Source organism: Ctenopharyngodon idella, chromosome 16, assembly GCF_019924925.1.
Source record: "Ctenopharyngodon idella isolate HZGC_01 chromosome 16, HZGC01, whole genome shotgun sequence".
Classification (NCBI taxonomy): Eukaryota; Metazoa; Chordata; class Actinopteri; order Cypriniformes; family Xenocyprididae; genus Ctenopharyngodon; species Ctenopharyngodon idella.
In genome coordinates, this window is record NC_067235.1 from 34,965,903 (window position 1) to 34,987,522 (window position 21,620).

General features: G+C 39.1%; 1 protein-coding gene across 1 annotated transcript; it reads right to left on the reverse strand.

Annotated features, from left to right (window-relative positions):
* Positions 1-327: 327 nt before the first annotated feature.
* Positions 328-20,918, reverse strand: LOC127497514 (DENN domain-containing protein 4B-like). The gene is given in 28 exon segments (XM_051866009.1): positions 328-2,423; positions 2,592-2,650; positions 2,737-2,902; positions 2,993-3,092; positions 5,003-5,387; positions 5,806-5,981; positions 6,067-6,171; positions 6,245-6,354; positions 6,357-6,520; positions 7,879-8,059; positions 8,139-8,273; positions 8,351-8,495; positions 9,816-9,944; positions 10,031-10,237; positions 10,314-10,428; positions 11,170-11,303; positions 11,379-11,524; positions 11,807-12,022; positions 12,108-12,208; positions 12,657-12,832; positions 13,879-14,023; positions 14,113-14,171; positions 14,533-14,599; positions 17,705-17,946; positions 18,078-18,247; positions 19,569-19,638; positions 20,186-20,438; positions 20,601-20,918. Coding segments are annotated over 28 exon segments (4,398 nt in total). The 5' UTR covers positions 20,897-20,918; the 3' UTR covers positions 328-2,277.
* Between the last annotated feature and the right edge of the window lie 702 nt (positions 20,919-21,620).

Here is a 21,620-nt window from a genome sequence, read left to right on the forward strand (position 1 = left end):
ATATTTTGTTCTAATTTCTTATAAAAAAAATTGTATAAATAAAAATATCAAATGTCTTGAGCAAATTTTATATAGAATTCTATATTTTTTTTATTTCTTATATAAAATGTATATATATAAATATCAAATGTCTTGAGCAATATATATATATATATATATATAGTTATATATATATAGTTATATTTAAAATTATATATTATATTTTGTTCTAATTTCTTATAAAATATGTATATATAAAAATATCAAATGTCTCGTGTCTAATTTCATAAACAACATCTTCTAAAATGGTTGAAACTCCGGATCTGAAGGAAACACAGACTCTGGGAATGAGGGTTCTTAAAACTCTTTTCTTAAAAAACAAAAAACAAAACATTCACAACAAAGGTCAAAGGTCACATCAATATAAATTACCACAGCAAACATGTAAAACTTAAATATAGCTTTATAATCTCTTTTCTCTTTAAACTTTAAAAACGAAGCGTCCGTCTCTGCAGTGAATGTGCAGGTTATTGCAGTGAATGAGAGCAGAAACTACAGCTTCCTCTTACATCATTTCCTCTAATGCCATTAAAACACTTCTAGCAGGTTCATTTTCCTCACTGATGAACTTAAGACTAAATGATGTGGCGTAAATCCTACAGCGTTTCCTCTGGTTTAAACACAGACCACAGCCGTACAAACACAAAAACACACGGATCAGAAGATCGGACATGAGCAGAGCGAGACCAGAACCTTCAGCCTGAACATCTACTGATGCATTATTAAAATCAAGAGTTGATCTGTAAACATTAGTTAACGCACTGTAAACATGAACTAACTATGAAGAATGGTATTTTTATTAACTGACATTAACTAGGATTGTTAAATGCTGTAAAATGCTAATCGATAGTTCATTTTAATTAATGCATTAACAAATGAGACCTTGCTGTAAAGTGTTACCAGATTATTTTTTTACACAATTGTCATGAAATTCAAGCACATTTACCTCCAAAATGCTCAAAAAATATGAAAATCATCATCTGTGTCATTGCAAATTATTATTAAATTCAATTTATTGTGTGTTTTATAGAACTGAATGCATGTATTTCCTTCATGATTTTATACTGTATTCTTGATGGTTTTGGACGAACTTTCCCTGTAAATGAGCTGCTGATCACGTGAATGAGCGTTTGGGGGTGAATGTGTTTGATGAATAACGTCTCGCTGCTAAAATCTTGATTCTAGAGGAGCTGGAAGGAAACGTGGAGCTGCTAAAGTCACGGATCATCACATTAAACCCTGACTGGATAAAAGCATGTGACGCGTGTTTGAACAGCAGCAACGGGACACCGACTCGTGTCCTCACCAGCTGCCACACCATCCAGTCCACGGCGCAAACGCAGAGCGATGATGATGATGAAGAAGAAGAAAGGCTGGTCGGGAAACATCTGACACGAACACGAGCTCAAAGCATCACTCCAGTGCAAGACGATCTAAACAGACTCCCATGATGCTTTCTGTCATTTCAAACAGTCTGAGTTCCATGAAATCAACACGATCAAACCGAACAGAAATAAACGAGGTAAATCCAGACGCTTCCGTCGCCTCTTCTGTGTCATTATATCCTAAAAACCCTCAGTCAAGAGTGGAAGATCATTCCTCACACATAAAAACATGCTTTTGCAAATCATAATTATGACATAAAGAGTCGAAATTATTACATACTAAATCATAATTATGAGATAAAAAGTCAAAACTGACAGTCATAGTTTACTGAAAAAGTCCTAATTTCAACTTTTTATCTCATAATTTAGACTTTTACATCATAATTATGATTTACAAAAGCATGCTTGTTTTTCTGATGTGGCAGAAATGGGCTTCCATAGTCGAGACAGGAAGTGTGTGTCTGAGGGGCGTCAGTTTGCTCAGCATTGTGGGATACGGAAGCAGTTTCTGGTGGAAGGATCGCACATTCCCATAATGCACAGCGGAGCACGTGGGCATCTTCAGTGAAGCGGTTAGACTGAGTGTGTGTGTGTGAGAAGGCAGACAGCAAGACATGACGAGACGGAGCGGAGTGTGTGTGTGTGTGCATGTGTAATGTGTGAGTCAGTATGTGTGTGTGAGTGTGTGTGTCTGTGTGAGAGTGTGTGTGTGTGTGTGAGAGAGTGTGTGTGCATGTGTAATGTATGTGTGAGTCAGAGTGTGTGTGTCTGTGTGAGAGCATGTGAGAGCGTGTGAGTGTGTGTGTGTGTGTGTGTGTGTGTGTGTGTGTGTTTGTGTGTGTGTAAGTGGCCTTTAGCACTCCAGCGGCAACAGGAAGCAGCGTCTGCAGTCGACGGCTTTAGGACTGGGCGGCTGGATCCTCTTCCTCCGCAGCTCCTCTCGGCCCAGAGATCCACTCAAGCGCACGATCGCCGCCTTATAGCGCTTATCAAACGAAGCTGCAGATAACACACACACACACACACACAGATTAACAAAATATCAGATCCAGCGCTGGTTCATATCATACATGTCAGTGCTGAATCTGACGAATCACGTTCCGCAGTTTTGAGGCAAAAACCATCAGCTGATTTAATAGTGATCTGTGGTTATGTTGTGTGACTCACCGACGTGATCTTTGCCCATAGCAGCCAGCGTGAGGAAGAGCATCTCTCTGTACAGACTCCTGCAGACACACACACACACACACACACACATCAGCACTGAGTCTCGCTCAGGTCCGAACCCTAGTAACCAGCTCCGCCGTCTCACCTCTGTATCCGAGGAGTGCCTGGTTGCTTAGCAACAGTATCCAGGAAGAGCGTGATGGCTTTGTGTACCTCGTTCATGCCGACCCATCGCAGCACTTCCTCCAGGAAGCTAAGGGTGAAGGGATGGTTGTGATGCCGCCAGTTGTAGGCACGCATTGGGACGCCACCTAGAGGAGAGGACGGGACGATCAAGCTGGTTGTGGAACATGTTAACTAAACCTGAACCAGTTACACTAGTTAAACAGAGACTGTCTTACTGTGAATCCTCCAGAGCATGTAGAGCGGCGGCCACTGCTCCATGTCAGGGGTCAAAGTGTCCCACATCAGCCTGACGCGCACCGCCGCGCCCTCTGACCCCTGAGACAAACACACACACACACACACACACACAGGCAATCAGCAGGGGCTTTAAAATCAAATTTAAGGCATTAATTTCTTTTCGATCCACCGACTGAATGAAAATGCAATTTCACTCTCGGTCTTGTGTGTTCATTTTGACAGCAATTTTGGATTTAGTTTTAGTCATAATTTAGTCATCTGAATTGTTTTAGTTTTAGACTGTGTTTACGTGAATACTCGCCAAAACAGACATTTTGACATAATTTTGAGTGTATTTGTCCATGGAAAGATGTGAAAGAGAGCTCAGTTCAGTGCTCGTCTGAGAGGCGGCTTTCTGTGTGCGCAGACTGAATTGAGCTCTCTTTTGCGTCGTGACGCTTTTTCAGATTTATCCGTATTTCTGCTCTTCTCAACGTTTACAATTGCGAACGTTTTATAAGACATTCAGCAGGTGTATGCCAACTAATGTCCCGCCGGGTAGATCAGCAGATTTCAGTTCAAATGTGATCATCTACAGCACAGAACATCGATTCTGACTGGATCTCTTCCCAAATCGCCCCTCCCTAACATTTTAGTCTCGTTTTTATACGTTAACAAAAATGTCAATAGATTTTCGTCATTGTTTCTGTCATTCAAAACTGGTTTTTATTTTATGAAGCCCTGCACATGACATGCAGGAAAAAAATAGTAGGCTAAATCGAGGGAACGAAACAGTAAATCGAGGGAATGAAACAGTAAATAATGCATACGATTTAGCAAATCAAGGGAACGAAACAGTAAATAATGCATACAATTTAGCAAATCGAGGGAACAAAACAGTAAATCGAGGGAACGAAACAGTAAATCGAGGCAACGAAATAGTAAATAATGCAAACGATTTAGCAAATCGAGGGAACGAAACAGTAAACAGCGTGCACGATTTAGCAAATCGAGGGAACGAAATAGTAAATAGCACGCACGATTTAGCAAATCGAGGGAACGAAATAGTAAATAGAGCGCACGATTTAGCAAATCGAGGGAACGAAATAGTAAATAGTGCGCACGATTTAGCAAATCGAGGGAACGAAACAGTAAATCGAGGGAACGAAACAGTAAATAGCGTGCACGATTTAGCAAATCGAGGGAACGAAATAGTAAATAGCGCGCACGATTTAGCAAATCGAGGGAACGAAATAGTAAATAGCGCGCACGATTTAGCAAATCGAGGGAACGAAATAGTAAATAGCGCGCACGATTTAGCAAATCGAGGGAACGAAATAGTAAATAGTGCGCACGATTTAGCAAATCGAGGGAACGAAACAGTAAATCGAGGGAACGAAACAGTAAATAGTGCGCACGATTTAGCAAATCGAGGGAACGAAACAGTAAATCGTGCGCACGATTTAGCAAATCGAGGGAACGAAACAGTAAATAGCGCGCACGATTTAGCAAATCGAGGGAACGAAATAGTAAATAGCGCGCACGATTTAGCAAATCGAGGGAACGAAATAGTAAATAGTGCGCACGATTTAGCAAATCGAGGGAACGAAACAGTAAATCGAGGGAACGAAACCGTAAATAGTGCGCACGATTTAGCAAATCGAGGGAACGAAACAGTAAATCGTGCGCACGATTTAGCAAATCGAGGGAACGAAACAGTAAATAGCGCGCACGATTTAGCAAATCGAGGGAACGAAATAGTAAATCGTGCGCACTATTTTTTCTTGTCGTGTAGGGCTCCGTAATATTTAGTTATCGTCTTGTTTTCGTCAGTGAAAAAATGTCATTGACAAAAACTGACAAAAATGATTCGTCAAAGGAATTAATACTGGCTTATGGAACAGCAGAAATATAGCGGTTACCCCTGTATACAACGCAGCTGCGCTTTTTAGAAATGTGATGGGTTTGCAGGTATGACAGGTGTGTGTGTGTGTGTGTGTGTGTGAGACCTGCGTGAGCCGTGCGGTCAGCGGAGACGCCCTCAGCAGCTGCGACAGGTTACTGGGCAGGCCGAGGCGCGAGAAGTACCACACCAGATTCCAGAAGAGGATGGAGTGACTGTCCAGCAGCTGGACCTGAGAGAGAACAGCCTCGCCCTCGTTCTCCAGCAGACTCTCCATCTCCTTGCGCAGCACCAGCGGGCTCAGGTACGCCACCGTCACCTGCGGGGATCCGCCCGCTAGGCTGCTGCTCTCTGATTGGCTGCTGGTCTCGGAGCTGGAGTCGGTCTCTCTGACGCCGTTGCACAGGTGCTGCAGTGTGTCGTCCCGGCCAGCAGGAGGCCTGATGGAGTTCTCCAGCTCATCCTCCGAGTTCAGGTGACTGCGCTCCGCACTACACACACGATCATATAATGTGATTCCATATGATATAGCCAGTATTTAACACTATTATCAGTGTTAAAAACAGTCACAGTGCTTCATATTTTTGTGACCGTTCAAAGGTTTGGGGTCAGTAATAAAAAATAAAAAAAATTATTTATTTATTTATTTTATTTATTTACTTTTATTTAGTAAGGGCACATTAAATGGATTCAAGTGACAGTAAAGACATTTATAATGTTACAAAAGATTCTGTTGAACTTTCTATTCATCAAAGAATCAAGAAATAAAATCACTGTTTCCTCAAAAATATGAAGCAGCACGACTGCGTCTTATTGCACAACTTGAGGTATTTTCTACATCTGTGGAAAGTCCCCATAAAAAGTGTGTCAGAGTGTGTGTGTGTGTGTGTGTGTGTGTGTGTGTGAGACCTGCAGACGGGCCCCATGTCACAGATCTCCGCGTTCAGCAGAGGGACGAACGGTGCGGAGCAGAACGGGCAGGTGGTGTTGAGGTTGGAGTCGTCAGATGACCAGCCCGCCATGATCTCCTCATCATACACCAGAGAATTACAGCTGCGGCACAGCGAGCAGCTCGACATCAGCACCTGCACACACACACACACACACACACTCTGCTCTTATTCCATCACACGTCAACATGTCAGTCTGTGTTACCATCACTTCACAAACCTCAATTCCCGCCCCTTCCTGTGCAGAATCCCACGACTTCCTGAGAGGAACCGCCAGCGTGTGGATGTCAGTCATGTCGATGTCACTCCCTACAGACAGCGAGCTCTAAACACACACAGACGATTATGATCATATACTATGATTATGATTATGATGATGGCGGTTTGACAGGGGTCACCTCAGACGTGGCGTTATACAGCCGCTCTTTGGCCTTCAACAGACTCTCGGCCATCTGAATCTTCCGTGACGGTTTGTGGTCGGAGGTGCGGCGGGAGCTTCCGCTGCCTCCGGCCGTCGGTCGTCCACGCTGGCGGCCCGTCGCACTGACGTCCGGTTCCTCGTGGGCGTCAGCAGCTGCTGCAGTTTCCCGGCCAGTCCACGGCTCGGAGAAGAAACGTTGTTGTAGTTTTCATCGACCGACTTCCTGTTTAGAGTCTCCCTCACTTCTGCCGACCTGCAGAACACAAACGGAACGACACTGAAACCCTCAAACCACAGGAAAACAATGAGCTGCTGTCTGAATTCACACAATAGGGAATGAGGTTAGAAATGTGTTTGTCAGTAAGTTAAAAAGTTCTACTCCAGGTTTTCCAAGACGAAGTCCCTCTACTGGCCCCGGACCCCTGGCTCATCACCCTAAATCAGTCTAATTATACCCAATTTTTTATTTTCAAATTACCTTAATTTTACATTTTTATGATTCATTTAGTGATACAATTAATTTTTAATAAATGTATTTGTATAAGATGGTTTTTATTTTTAAATTGTTTATTTGTTGTTGTTTTTATGTTTTTTGTGATAAATTTTAGTAAAAAAAAAAAATTGTTTATTTTAAATTGTTTGTTTATCTTAATTTAACATTTTTATCATTTAATTAATTTTAGTACATGTTTTTCATTTATTTTTATTTTAAAAATTGATTATATATTTTAATTTTACATTTTAATTATTTAAATAATTTTAGTAAATGTTTATGATTTTTTTATTTTAAAATTGTTTATTTTAAATTTTACATTTTTACAATTAATTAATTTTAGTAAATGTTTTATGGTAGTTTTTATTTTTAAATTGATTATATATTGATTATATATTTAAATTTTTATTATTTAATTAATTTTAGTAAATGTTTTTGGATTTTTTTATATTTTAAAATTGTTTACTTTAATTTTATATTTTTATGATTCAGATGATATCAGTAAATTTTTTTTTGACTTTTTATTTGCAAATTATTTATTTATTTTAATTTTATATTTTATTTTTTTTTAGATTTTAAAATTGTTTAATTTTACATTTTTATGATTTAGTTGATTTTAGTAAGTCTTTTTTGACTGTTTTTATTTGCAATTTATTTATTTATTTATTTTAATTTTACCTTTTTATGATTTAATAATTTTAGTAAATGTTTTGGTAGTTTTTAAATAGTTAAATTTAAGTTTTAAATTGTTATTTATTTTAATTGTACATTTTTATTAATTAATTTTAGTAAATGTTTATTGGTAGCTTTTATTTTTTAATTGTTATTTATTTTAATTTTACATTTTTATGAATTAATTCATTTTAATAAATGATACGTGATTGTTTTTATTTTTTAAATTATTTATTTATAATTATATTAAATTAATATAATTTAATATAATTTATTTATTAAATTAATATTTATTTATAATAATATTTAATATTTATATATAATATAATTATTTCTAATAATGAAATATTTATAAATAATTATTTATTAAATAAATAAATAATGAATAACGAGTATTGATGTGATGAGCTGCTGTTTAAGAGGAGTATCACACTAATGTGACGTACCTGCTGTCCCTCTCGGCAGGCTGACACCTGCAGTCTGCGTCTGCGTCTGCGTCTGCGGTCTCTGCACAGTCTGTGTAGAAGGTGGACAGGCAGACGTCGCTGCGGCGCACCAGCACAGGGCCGGCGGGAGGCTTGCGGGAGGCCGCGGCATCAGCTGACGCTTTCTTTGACAGCTTCAGCTCTGATAAACAAAGCAAACACTAAAATAAGACGCCAGAAACAGGAAGGTCACATTGGAGGCTTGATTATCGCTCACTCACTGCTTCCTGACGCCTGCACGCTGCTCAGACTGTTACTCTTGGTCAGAGATTCATGGCTGGAGCTTTCACTCAACCCGCTCCAGCTGGACTGACGAATCAGAGCCGAGTAGGGGCGGGGCTTGGACAGCACATCTCCTAAAACAAGAACAGAATGTGAGAATGTGAAGCTGCTGACAGCTGTCAATCATGTGCCGGAGGGGAGGGGCTCAGACCTGGGCGGGAACCGAAAGACGCGCTCCTATGCTGCTGTTTGATTGGCTGCCTGAACTGAGCCACGGCCAATATCACGTTACGAAGCTTCGCCCAGCGAAGACGCCCTCCCTGATTGGTGGATGGCCACTTGCTCTCTAGCACCGCCTACAGACGGCAGAATAAAACACACATGCATGAGAAACAGAAGACAGTCATTTGTGCGTTACATCAGGGGTTCCCAAACTTCAGACGAACCGCTTTGAGCTGAAATATTTACCTGAAGATTTTAAATTAATATTTTACATTCACGGTTAATTGTCACAACATACAGCTAAACAAATAATATATTTTATGTTTTTTAGTGAGTGTTTTTATTTTATTAATTATTTATTTTAATTTCACATTTTTATGATTTAATTTTAGTAATTGTTCTTGGTATTGTTTTATTATTTAAAAAAAAAATTTAACTAATTTTTAGTAAAAGTTTTGCTTTTTATTATTTATTCATTTTAAATGGTACATTTTTATGATTTAAGTAATGTATCGCTTTTGTCTTTTAAGATTATTTATTTTAATTTCACATTTTTATGATTGAATTATTATTAGATTTAATTTATGATTTAATACATTTATAGTAAATGTTTTTTATATTTTTAATTATTTATTAATTTTAATGTTACATTTTTGTAATGATTTAATTATTAGATTTTTTCTGTTAAAATTATTTAATTTTAAATTTTTATGATTTAATTCATAATCAGCATTTCATCACCTGTTTAAGCAATTATTATTTTATTTATGATTTAAATTTTTTTGTATTATTATTTGTTACATTTTCTATGATTTAATAGATTTTTTCTTGTAAAATTATTTATTGTAATTTTACATTTTTGTAATTTTTCATTATTTGATTGTTTCTCACATTTTTTTTTTACACATTTTTGATTTAATTATTAGCTTTTTTAATCAACTCATGAACCTGTTTAAGAAATTATTTTAATAAAATTTATTTAATAAATTTTTAGTAAATATGTTAATTATTTAAATTATTTATTTATTTATGTTATTAATTATTAGATTAATTTTATTATTTATTTTAATTTTACACTTTATGATTTAATCAATTATTTGATTTTTTCTTTAAAAAAAAACTAAATTTACATTTTATGATTTAATTAATTACATTTACATTTTTTTTTTAATTTGACATTTTCATGATTTAATTATCAGCTTTTCATCAGCTCACAAACCCCAGTTTGAGAAATTATTTTATGATTTAATACATTTTAAATAAATGTTTTTAATTATTTATTTATTTTAATTATTATTTTTTTTAATTATTTTAATTATAATTTTTTTATTTAATCAATTATTTGATTTTTTTCTTCTAAATCTATTCATTTTAGTTTGACATGTTTACGATGAGCTCCTGAACCCGTTTGGGAAACCCTGTATCATCTCATTAAACATGCGTCTCCACGTCACTTTATTGTAGTATCCGTATGTGATGGTGTTGGGCGTGATTCCAGCTTTCTTCATCTCCAGCAGAACTCGGACCGCTAGAACGGGCTGCCCGTACTGACCGCACAGCTGCATCAGGATCCGGTAACACACCTGAGACAGGAAACACACACACATCAGGTGGTCAGGTCAGGTGGTCTCAGAGCAGCTTCAGTGATAATGTCGCAGAACTCTCTGACCTCGTCGGGCAGCACCACCTTCCGCGTCTCCATGTGTTTGAGGACCTCGTATGCGGCGTGCAGCGCGCGGACCTTAGTGCTCTCTGCTTTAACAAACGTGGGTAAGTAGATGAACCACAGGCCGTAGCAGTGACCCAGCAGGCACTTGGACCACATGTCCGGCACCGTCGAGTACTTCTGGGCCTTCTTCTGCGCCAGCTTGATTTCCTGAACACACACAAGCGGAGAGCGTCAGCTGACCCACCTCTGACCCCGTGACGTCATCTTCACCTGCGTGTCGTACCTGTTTGGTGCGGCGGGGGGCGGGGCTACTCGGGGCACTTCCTTTAGCAGGAGTGCGCAGCTGATCCATCGGCCGATCGAACAGATCCGGCTGGAGGATCGGGAAGGTGTCGTAGCTGCGCACAGGAAACAACAATAACTGAAGAGCTGCTCGATCCATACGGATATACTGGGGTGAAATATAGTTGAACAAAGCCTTATGGGTATGAATGACATGAGGGCGAGTAAACGACGACAGAATTTACATTTTTGGGTGAACGAACCCATTAAGAGGAAGTGAGTGATGTGATAGTAATGCTTAACATCATGAAACCACATTCACCGCCCGCTGCACTTCTGGAACCTGTCATGTGTGCTACTACTGAGTAACAAGACTTCCTGTTCCATTATCTTGAAGTCAGTGGGGTTTATTCTGTGACATAATCTTTTTTAAGCTTTTACGTGTCTTTAAAAGTTCTGCCAAACAACAGAGACATTTACATTAAACAAATAAATACAAACTACTGTTCAAAAGTTTGGAATAATTGTGATTTTTTAAATGTCTCAGTCTCTTCTGCTCACCACGGCTCATCAAAAATACAGTGAAAATTCTGAAATATTTTTACAATTTAAAATATCTGTTTTCTATGTGAATATATAGTAAAGTGTAATTTATTCCTGTGAATTTTCAGCATCATTACTCCAGTCTTCAGTGTCACATGATCCTTCAGAAATCATTGTAAGCAATAACTCAATATCTCTTTGACTGCTGGTTAATATTAACCAATATACATTGGTATGCACAGTGACTTCAGCTGAAAAGAGAAGGCGTTTAAGAGGTGTAGAGCGTGATAAAGGTCATGTGATCATCAGCGCACCTGTAGTGTGCGGGACACTCCGACCCGTCGGGCTCCTGCGGTTCCTCCGGAGGCATTATGAACACCGTGTGTTCGCCGCTGTGACACTCGTCATGATCTATCAATCGCACGTCCTCCGGCTTCTCAACATCCACCTGACGGACAGACACAGATTAAAGCAGGAATCTGATTGGCCGCTGGGGTCACATGAGCGCAGTCGAGCGTCTGACCTTCTGCACGCACTCGTCGAAGAACTCCAGGCTGGCGTGACGGTCGCTGACGAACGAGCACTCCTCGATAAACTGCGTGAACATCTGCGTCTTCGTGAGCTGGGTGTAAAACTTCTGCTGCGTGCGATCACGTGACTTCAGGAAACCTGCGGGAACACGGATCATTCCAGAGATTCTGAGTGAACACAGGGAAGACTTTATGTATAATGCATTATAAAGATATTAATAATGTGCATTATATATTTTAATAATTTTTATTTTTATATATTTTATAGACTCCGCCCACACACTCTTCTGATTGGCTGTGATTTTTGATTGATTTGTTTGCGAGTGCAGTGGCGTCTCGTTGTCGCGACAGTGTTACGCTTAATCGAGAGAATATATGATTAAAATATGATTTATGGTGCAGGTGAAGATGTTGAGCGCACCCTGCAGGTTGAAGAGGGAGCTGCAGTCTGTGGTTCGGTCCGACGGCGCCTGTGTGATGGGCAGCAGGAAGGACCTGTAGCCTCTCAGTAAAAAGCTCATGAAGCGCAGAAACGCCTCCTGGATCTCCAGCTCCAGCTGCTTCTGACGGCCGTAGATCAGATCGTAGTCCGTCAGCAGGAACTCCAGCGTGGCCTCCTCCTGCCCGGGCGTGTAGACTGACAGACGGAGAGAAAAACATACGTGTGAACAGGAAATGACATCATCTGTAAGCGTGCGTGCTGGTGTCAGGCGCTCACTCACTCTTCTCCAGAGTTTTGTGCAGGTTGGTCAGAGAGTTCTGCAGGATTTTCCCATGTTTCCTGGGCAAAGACCTCCAGGACAGAGGCTTCTTATCTTCAGACCTGCAGGAAGTTCAGCAAACAATTATTACTCACAAAAATACAGTAAAATTGTGAAATATTATTACAATGTAAATCAGCTGTTTTCTATGTGAATATATAGTAAAGTGTAATTTATTCCTGTGATCAAAGCTGAATTTTCAGCATCATTACTCCAGTCTTCAGTGTCACATGATCCTTCAGAAATCATTCTAATATGATGATTTGATGCTCAAGAAACATTTATGATTATTATCAATGTTGAAAATCAGGATTCTTTGATGAATAGAAAATAAAATAGAATCTTTTGCAACATTTTAAATGTCTTTACTGTCACTTTTGATCAGCGTCTTGATCAGTGTCCAGTCCTATATAATAAAGGTCATCCACTGACTGAAAGGTTTGGTTTGTTACCCATCAGCCTCTGTGCTCAAATCCACCGGTCACCATGACAATGGACAGGAAGACTCACTGGAAAATGGTGTTGGTGTCCAGATCCACACACACCACATCAGATGGAGGGTCGTACAGGTCGAAGTAGCTGGAGTGGACGCCCACGATGAAGGGCATGGGCGCGCACAGCACATCTGCCATCCGCAGCGGGCACAGGGGGATGTAGGGGCAGTACCAGCGCAGGGGAAACGACATCTGACAGGAAACACATGACAGTCAGAGATGGGAAAGTCTGTGGGAGATTCTTTCTGACACATAATTCAGACTTCTCTTCTCAGAATCACAGGTTTATATTCTGACCTTTATTCTCAGAATTTTTGAGTTTGTTTCCACCACGTAAAAAAAAAAAAAAAAAATGCCCCCCCGTAATTCTGAGTTTTTGTTTCTGCCTTGGAATAAAAAAGAAAAAAATTAATTGCTCATTTTTCTCTCACAATTTTAATTTTTTTTCTGGAATTCTGAGTTTTAGTTTATGCCATGTAATAATAAAAAAAATTAATTGCACATTTTTTCCTCATAATTTTTAATTTTTTCTCGTAATTCTGAGTTTTTGTTTCCACATCGGAATAAAAAATAATAATAATAATTTAACTGCACATTTTTATCCCACAATTCTGACTTTTTCCTCAGAATTCAGAGGGGTTTTTCTGCCACGGAATAAAATAATAAATACTTCCCCTCGGAATTCAGAGTTTTTGTTTCCAACACGGAATAAAAAATGTTAAAATTTAATTGCACATTTTATCCCACAAGTCTGACATTTTTTTCTCTGAATGCTGAGTTTTTGTTTCCGACACAGAATAGAAAAATAAATAATTTAATTGCGCATTTTTATTTCACAATTTCAACCTTTTTCCTCGCAATTGCAAGTTTTTATCTCAAAATTTTGACTTTTCATCTCAGAATTGCAAGTTCATATTCTGTCTTTTTTCTATGAATTCTGAGTTTACGTCTCACAATTCTGTTTTTTTGTTTCCGCCATGGGATATACATATATATATTTAATGTGAACTCCCAATTGATGAGAGTCACAGATCTATGGAAGCTTGTTTCTGCCACACAATAAAAAAGGTAATTGCTACTTTTAAACTTACAATTCTGACTTTTTTTCTCGCAATTGTGAGAAAAAAGTCAGAATTGTGAGCTAAAAACTTGCAACTACCTTTATTTATTTATTTTTTTCTGTGGCGGAAACAAGCGTAGAAATCCCTGAGCCGTGGAGTCTGACGGTCTGAACTCACCGACACCAGCGCCTCGCTGACGGACGTCAGCACATCGGGCCGCAGCGAGTGCAGCAGCAGCTTGTGTTCGGTCAGGACGGCCAGCAGCAGCGTACAGGCGTTCTCAGGACCCAGATTCTGCAGCAGCTTCACAAAACTGGCACCACTGAGAACAGAAAACAGACGGCAGCCAATCAGAACACAGCAGAGACGCAACAGCCAATCAAACTCGTGCAGGGAGTGTTTGTGTCTGACCTGAGCGGCAGCGGGGACGAGACGGGCTGACAGAGCAGCAGGTTATCATACGGAGAGAGCTGAGGAGACACAAAACACATTAATACACACACACACTTCTGAGTTCACTGATTTCCGCTTCCACCTCATGCTTTGATTTCCCACCCAGCACCAGATTAACCATCAATCAATCAGTCAATCAGTTTGATACCAAACACAAGACTACAGATTGTGATTGAAACGATCAGCTCTGGATCTCTACACTACAGTCAGTGAGGAGGATGATGATTGAGCTTCATCACCCCCCGTTACCCACGTGCCCCGCCATGACGGTCTTTACCGCGCCTGTGGGGGAAGCGGTCAGGGTTTAATGACACGTCGAGCTCATGTTGAGACACTGCGAGACACGTCTGAGCTTAAAACACACTCGGATCATCTCACCTGCACCAGGATACGAGGACGCTGAGCGGACGGGAACGGGACGTTGTGCATGAAGCTCGATATGTGCCTGCAGACAGACAGACAGATCTCCGTTAACAGCTGAAGGTCTCCTGGATTCTGGGGGATTTCGTTTCAGTCACTGACTGTAACAGCTCTGAAAACTTCTCACACAGTTTCTTATTCATTTAAAGCACTGAGCTTGAGTTAAATTAACTTTTATTAACAAGAGGAACATGCGAAAACCTAATTTTTATAGGGAAAAGTAAATATTCTACTCTTATTAAATCCACCATTGTTCTTCTATATCATACTGAACTGACCGACAGCTTCAGTGATTATAAAAAGAGCGCTCTTTACTTGCTTTCTGTGCAATTCAGACACAATTTGAAGAAAAGTTTTTGTTTTTCATTAGACTTTAACTATTAACTACTTCATATTCAGTACAAATAAAGTGCCAAACTTTGACAAAAATTGATTTCTTGATTACTTGAATTTTGCAAATTTCATGTCTATTTATTTTTAAATAAAAGTGTTTGTTTGCCAAAGCTTGTTTCCGCCACTAAATATAAAAAAAAATAAAAAAATTTAAAAAAAGGTAATTGCGACTCTTTTCCCCCCCACAATTCTTACGTTTTCTCAGAATTACAAGATAAAAACTCACAATTCTGACTTTACAGGTGCTGGTTGTATAATTAATGATTAATTAATGAATTTGGGATTTTAGTTGTCAGTTATAATCATCAAAATTAAAAGTCTGTGTGTAATGAATGAATATAATAGACAAGTTTCACTTTTTGAATGGAATTAGTGAAATAAATCAACTTTTTGATGATATTCTAATTATATGACCAGCACCTGTATAACTCGTAATTCTGACTTTATATCTCACAATTCTGACTTTATATCTCACAATTCTGACTTTATAACTCACAATTCTGACTTTATATCTCGCAATTCTGACTTTATAACTCACAATTCTGACTTTATAACTCACAATTCTGACTACGTAATTCTGAATTTATATCTCGCAATTCTGACTTTATAACTCACAATTCTGACTTTATAACTCGTAATTCTGACTTTATAACTCACAATTCTGACTTTATATCTCCAATCTGACTTTATATCTCACAATTCTGACTTTATATCTCGCTAATTCTGACTTTATATCTCACAATTCTGACTTTATAACTCGCAATTCTGACTTTATATCTCGTAATTCCGACTTTATAACTCGCAATTCTGACTTTATATCTCACAATTCTGACTTTATAACTCGTAATTCCGACTTTATATCTCGTAATTCCGACTTTATAACTCGTAATTCTGACTTTATATCTCACAATTCTGACTTTATAACTCACAATTCTGACTTTATAACTCACAATTCTGACTTTATATCTCACAATTCTGACTTTATATCTCACAATTCTGACTTTATATCTCACAATTCTGACTTTATATCTCGCAATTCTGACTTTATATCTCGCAATTCCGACTTTATAACTCGCAATTCCGACTTTATATCTCGTAATTCCGACTTTATAACTCGCAATTCTGACTTTATATCTCACAATTCTGACTTTATAACTCGCAATTCTGACTTTATAACTCACAATTCTGACTTTATATCTCGTAATTCTGACTTTATATCTCGTAATTCTGTCTTTATAACTCACAATTCTGACTTTATATCTCATAATTCTGACTTTATATCTCACAATTCTGACTTTATAACTCGCAATTCTGACTTTATAACTCGCAATTCTGACTTTATATCTCGTAATTCTGACTTTATATCTCACAATTCTGACTTTATAACTCGCAATTCTGACTTTATAACTCACAATTCTGACTTTATAACTCACAATTCTGACTTTATAACTCACAATTCTGACTTTATATCTCACAATTCTGTCTTTATAACTCACAATTCTGACTTTATATCTCATAATTCTGACTTTATATCTCACAATTCTGACTTTATAACTCGCAATTCTGACTTTATATCTCGTAATTCTGACTTTATATCTCACAATTCTGACTTTATAACTCGCAATTCTGACTTTATAACTCACAATTCTGACTTTATAACTCACAATTCTGACTTTATAACTCGCAATTCTGACTTTTTATATCTCGCAATTCTGACTTTATAACTCGCAATTCTGACTTTATATCTTGCAATTCTGACTTTATAACTCACAATTCTGACTTTATATCTCACAATTCTGACTTTATAACTCACAATTCTGACTTTATAACTCGCAATTCTGACTTTTTATATCTCGCAATTCTGACTTTATAACTCACAATTCTGACTTTATATCTCGCAATTCTGACTTTATAACTCACAATTCTGACTTTATAACTCACAATTCTGACTTTATAACTCACAATTCTGACTTTATATCTCACAATTCTGACTTTATAACTCACAATTCCGACTTTATAACTCGCAATTCTGTCTTTATAACTCACAATTCTGACTTTATAACTCACAATTCTGACTTTATATCTCACAATTCCGACTTTATAACTCACAATTCCGACTTTATATCACACAATTCTGAGAAAAAAAGTAGGAATTGTGAGATAAAAAGTCACAATTACCTTTAATATTGTTTATTCAGTGGCAGAAACAACCTTCTATAACCAAGCATTTGACTATTTCTGCCACAGTACCATGGTAACAGTTAGCGTTACTACAGTAAATCCATTGTGAATGTTGGCAATTTGTGGATTGAAAAGCCTTCCAATAACTTGTTTGCTCATGGCACAATGTTTCTCCCGATTTCCACGTCAGCTTTTTGATCTGATGTGGTTTATAACAGAGAATTTGAACACTTCTCACTAGATCTCACAGCGATGTTATCAATTCAACGCTATTAAGAAATATATATATATATATATATATATCTCATTATTTTTAATCAAAATATTTTTTGAACTAACCCAAGAGAATGGTTGGCATTATGGTGCTATTTTAATTGATTGTTCTGATTAAACTTTTTATTATTTTAGGATGCTTGAAGGAGTTATGAAGTAATTCTGTGTGTAAACATTCATGTATTTATGATACCAGTGCCAAAGACAAATTTCCACTCTGTGACAGTGAAGTTGAGCCTGAACCTGAACCAGATAAAACTGAAAGCGCTGTGGTTGCACTCACTTCTCCAGCGGCAGCACGTGCGGCCCAGAGATAGAGTATCTGTATATGAAGGTGAGGAACTTCTGGAAGACGCTGAAGAAGGGCCAGTGCGACAGAACGCAGATGCTCTTCTTGACCTGCACGCTGCGGTTGGTGATGGGCCGGCGGTCCACGACGCTCAGCAGACCCAGACGCACACACTGCCTCTCGGACAGAGACTCGCGTGGGTACGTCTCGTAGAACTGGATCGCTGCACCGTACACCTGAACACACAATCATGTGACCACATCATTGATTGGAGCAGAGCACCATCATCTGCTGATACAGATGTTCTGGTTATTGGTGTGAACGGGAGGTTTTATCCGGTATAATCTGTGTGATGGAGCAGACGCACCTTGTCTCCGGAGGCGCTGGTCAGGACAAACGTGGAGAAGATGGGCAGCTGGTATTTGGTGTTGAGCGGCCAGCTCTCCACCGTCACACCCATCGGGAGGCAGAACACTGGGACTGAATCCGGCAGAGGAAACGACTCCAGATCCTCCTCAGGATACCGACTGATCAGACCTGCAGAACACACACACACACACACACACACAGAGTGAAGATGCATACACAGTATATAGAGTGTGTGTGAGTGAGTGAGTGAGTAAGTGAGTGTGAGAGTGTGAGTATGGGTGTGTATGAGAGTTTGAGGTTGTGTGTGTGTGAGAGAGTTTGAGTGTGTGTGTGCGTGAGAGTTTGAGTGTGTGTGTGTATGAGAGTTTGAGTGTGTGCGTGTGTGAGAGTTTGAGTGTGTGTGTGCGTGTGTGTGTGAGAGTTTGAGTGTGTGTGTGCGTGAGAGTTTGAGTGTGTGTGTGTGTGAGAGTTTGAGTGTGTGTGTGCGAGTATGGGTGTTTATGAGAGTTTGAGTGTGTGCCTGTGTGAGAGTTTGAGTGTGTGTGTGCGTGAGAGTTTGAGTGTGTGTGTGCGTGAGAGTTTGAGTGTGTGTGTGTGTGAGAGTTTGAGTGTGTGTGTGCGTGTGTGTGTGAGAGTTTGAGTGTGTGTGTGCGTGAGAGTTTGAGTGTGTGTGTGTGTGAGAGTTGAGTGTGTGTGTGCGAGTATGGTGTTTATGAGAGTTTGAGTGTGTGCCTGTGTGAGAGTTTGAGTGTGTGTGTGCGTGTGTGTGTGAGAGTTTGAGTGTGTGTGTGCGTGATGAGTTTGAGTGTGTGTGAGAGTTTGAGTGTGTGTGTGCGAGTATGGGTGTTTATGAGAGTTTGAGTGTGTGCCTGTGTGAGAGTTTGAGTGGGGGGTGTGTGTGTGAGGTTGGTGAGAGTTTGAGTGTGTGTGTGCGTGAGAGTTTGAGTGTGTGTGTGAGAGTTGAGTGTGTGTGTGCGAGTATGGGTGTGTATGAGAGTTTGAGTGTGTGTGTGTGTGTGTGAGAGTTTAAATGTGTGTGTGCGAGAGTTTAAATGTGTGTGTATGAGAGTTTGAGTGTGTGTGTGTGTGTGTGTGTGTGTGTGTGTGAGTGAGTGTGTGAGTGTGTGTGAGAGAGTGAGCGTGTGTGAGTATGGGTGTGTATGAGAGTTTGAGTTTATGTGTGTGTGTGTGCGTGAGAGAGTGAGTGTGTGTGTGTGAATGAGTTTGTGTGTGTGTGTGTGTGTGTGTGAGTGCGTGAGAGAGAGAGTGAGTGTGTGTGTGTGAATGAGTTTGTGTGTGTGTGTGTGTGTGTGAGTGCGTGTGAGAGTGTGTGTGTTTATGTGTGAGTGCTATGTGTGTGTGTGTGTGTGAGTGTGCCTAAGTGTGTGCGTGTGTGTGTACGTGTATGCGTGTGTGTGTGTGTGAGTGTGTATGTGCGAAGTGGAGAGTGTGTGTGAAGTGAGTGTGTGAGTGTGTGTGTGTGACTCACCTGCCTCGTACACCAGAGCGTTTGCTTTAGCCACTGAACGCTTGTAGCAAAGATACAGCGCTGGACCCCACTGCACACACACACACACACACACACACACACACACACACAATCAAAACCCACAGAACAGAAACTGAGAGTAAGAGAAAGACAAATAAAGCAGAAGAGGAACTGATGGTGTTTTCTGAAGTGTTTCAAGCGGATGTTTGAACACAATTACAATCTCACTGCTCGTTTAACACAACGACACACTCATTAAATCAACTGCTTATTAACACACACCAGCGTTTATAAGATTGAGGTCGGTAAGATTTTTTAATGTTTATGTTTAAAGTCTCTCATGTGTGGAAGCTTGTTTCTGCCACGGAATAAAAAACATAAAGGGAATTGCGACTTTATTTCACAATTTTCCCTCACAATTACAAATTTAGATATAATTCCTTGTTGAATAAAACTATTAATTTCTTTAGAAAAAAAATAAAATCTTACTGACCACAAACTTTTGAACGGTAGCGTATATTGTTTGATATGGAGGTAATAGATATGCTTAATGAATATAGATGAGAGTAATGCTGAGTCAAAGACGCGAGTGAATCAGTGAATCAGTGAATCAGCACCATGCCCGTGTTGAGGTTCTTGTCCACTCGGCAGTAGGTGTGCGGCGCCGTCTCGCCCTTGCTGGGCATCAGCAGCGAGATCTCGGTCACGCCCAGCGTGTTCAGCGCCTGTGAATCCGGCGCTCTGCGGAACGTCAGGAAGGTGCGGTGGGTCGCGGGGCCGCCGGAGCTCAGGCTGGCCGACCGGCTGTACGGCGTCGTCTCGATCACCTGCCATCCCGGCCGCACGGGATCCTTACCCTCGTACAGAACGCTGGAGACAAACACCACAAACCACAGCAAATTACATTAATGCATTCAGCAGACGCTTTTATCCAAAGAGAGGAACAATATCCGTCAGGATTATTTAACAACTAGAAGTGAAGTAGAGAAGAGCAGGAATTATTTAAGAATAAAGGCTCTTGAATCGTCTCACCCGAGCTCTACGAGGGGCGGTTTGTCGTGTCCTCTCCTGTAGCACAGGAACATGTGCGGGTTGTTCAGCAGTCCGGCGCTCAGCTCCGCCGGATGGCCTCCTTGTGTCTTCTCGATGCAGGTGAAGCCCTCCGGGACGTCCTCCCCGAGGCCGCGGGCGATCACGGCCAGATCCGTGACGGGCTGCACCGCTCGCACGCCCCTCTGCTGACCCTCCTCGTCCAGCGGAGAAGAGTCGCCTGCCAGACCCGCCACCACGAAATAATCCACCAGCTGCGGACATCGCTCTTCCGTCATCACGCCGGTCTAAACGCCACTGGAGCGGGAGAACATCACTGATGACATCACACCGCAAAACTGAGCGTGCAGAGCTTCATCGGACCAATTAAAATGACAGCATGACTGATCAATGGAATTCAAAAAACAAGTTAATAATTTATTACAATTTTAACAATAATAGTGCATTATGAAATGTGCTTCATATTTTCTCATTTAATTTTTCTGGATTCTGTTTTAATGGTTTGATTAAAATTTATTAATTAAATAGGAAGTCTAATCAATGGAATTTATGAAACAAGTTTTTTTTTTTAATAATAATAATGTCAAATCAAATTTGTTTTATTTTTTCAGAATTTCAGTTTTCTCTGTTTAATTGCTTCTGGATTCTGTTTTAATGGTTTAATTAAATTTCAATAATCTAAAAGGATGTCTAATCAATGGAATAACTTAATTATTAAATAATAATAATAATTTATTAAAATATTTAGAAATTCTGTGCTTTCAGTTTTTATTTTTCTGGATTCTGTTTTAATCATTTACTTAAAATTGTATTATCAAATATGATGTCTAATCAATTGAATTCAAAAGTTTAACCATTTAATAATTTATTAAAATTTAACAATAATTGCTCATTATGAATCGCATTTTATTTTTTTCTCAAATTCTCTTCTCTGTTTAAATTTGACTGAATTCTGTTTTAAAAATATATAAATAATTATTAAATCATAATAATTTATTAAAA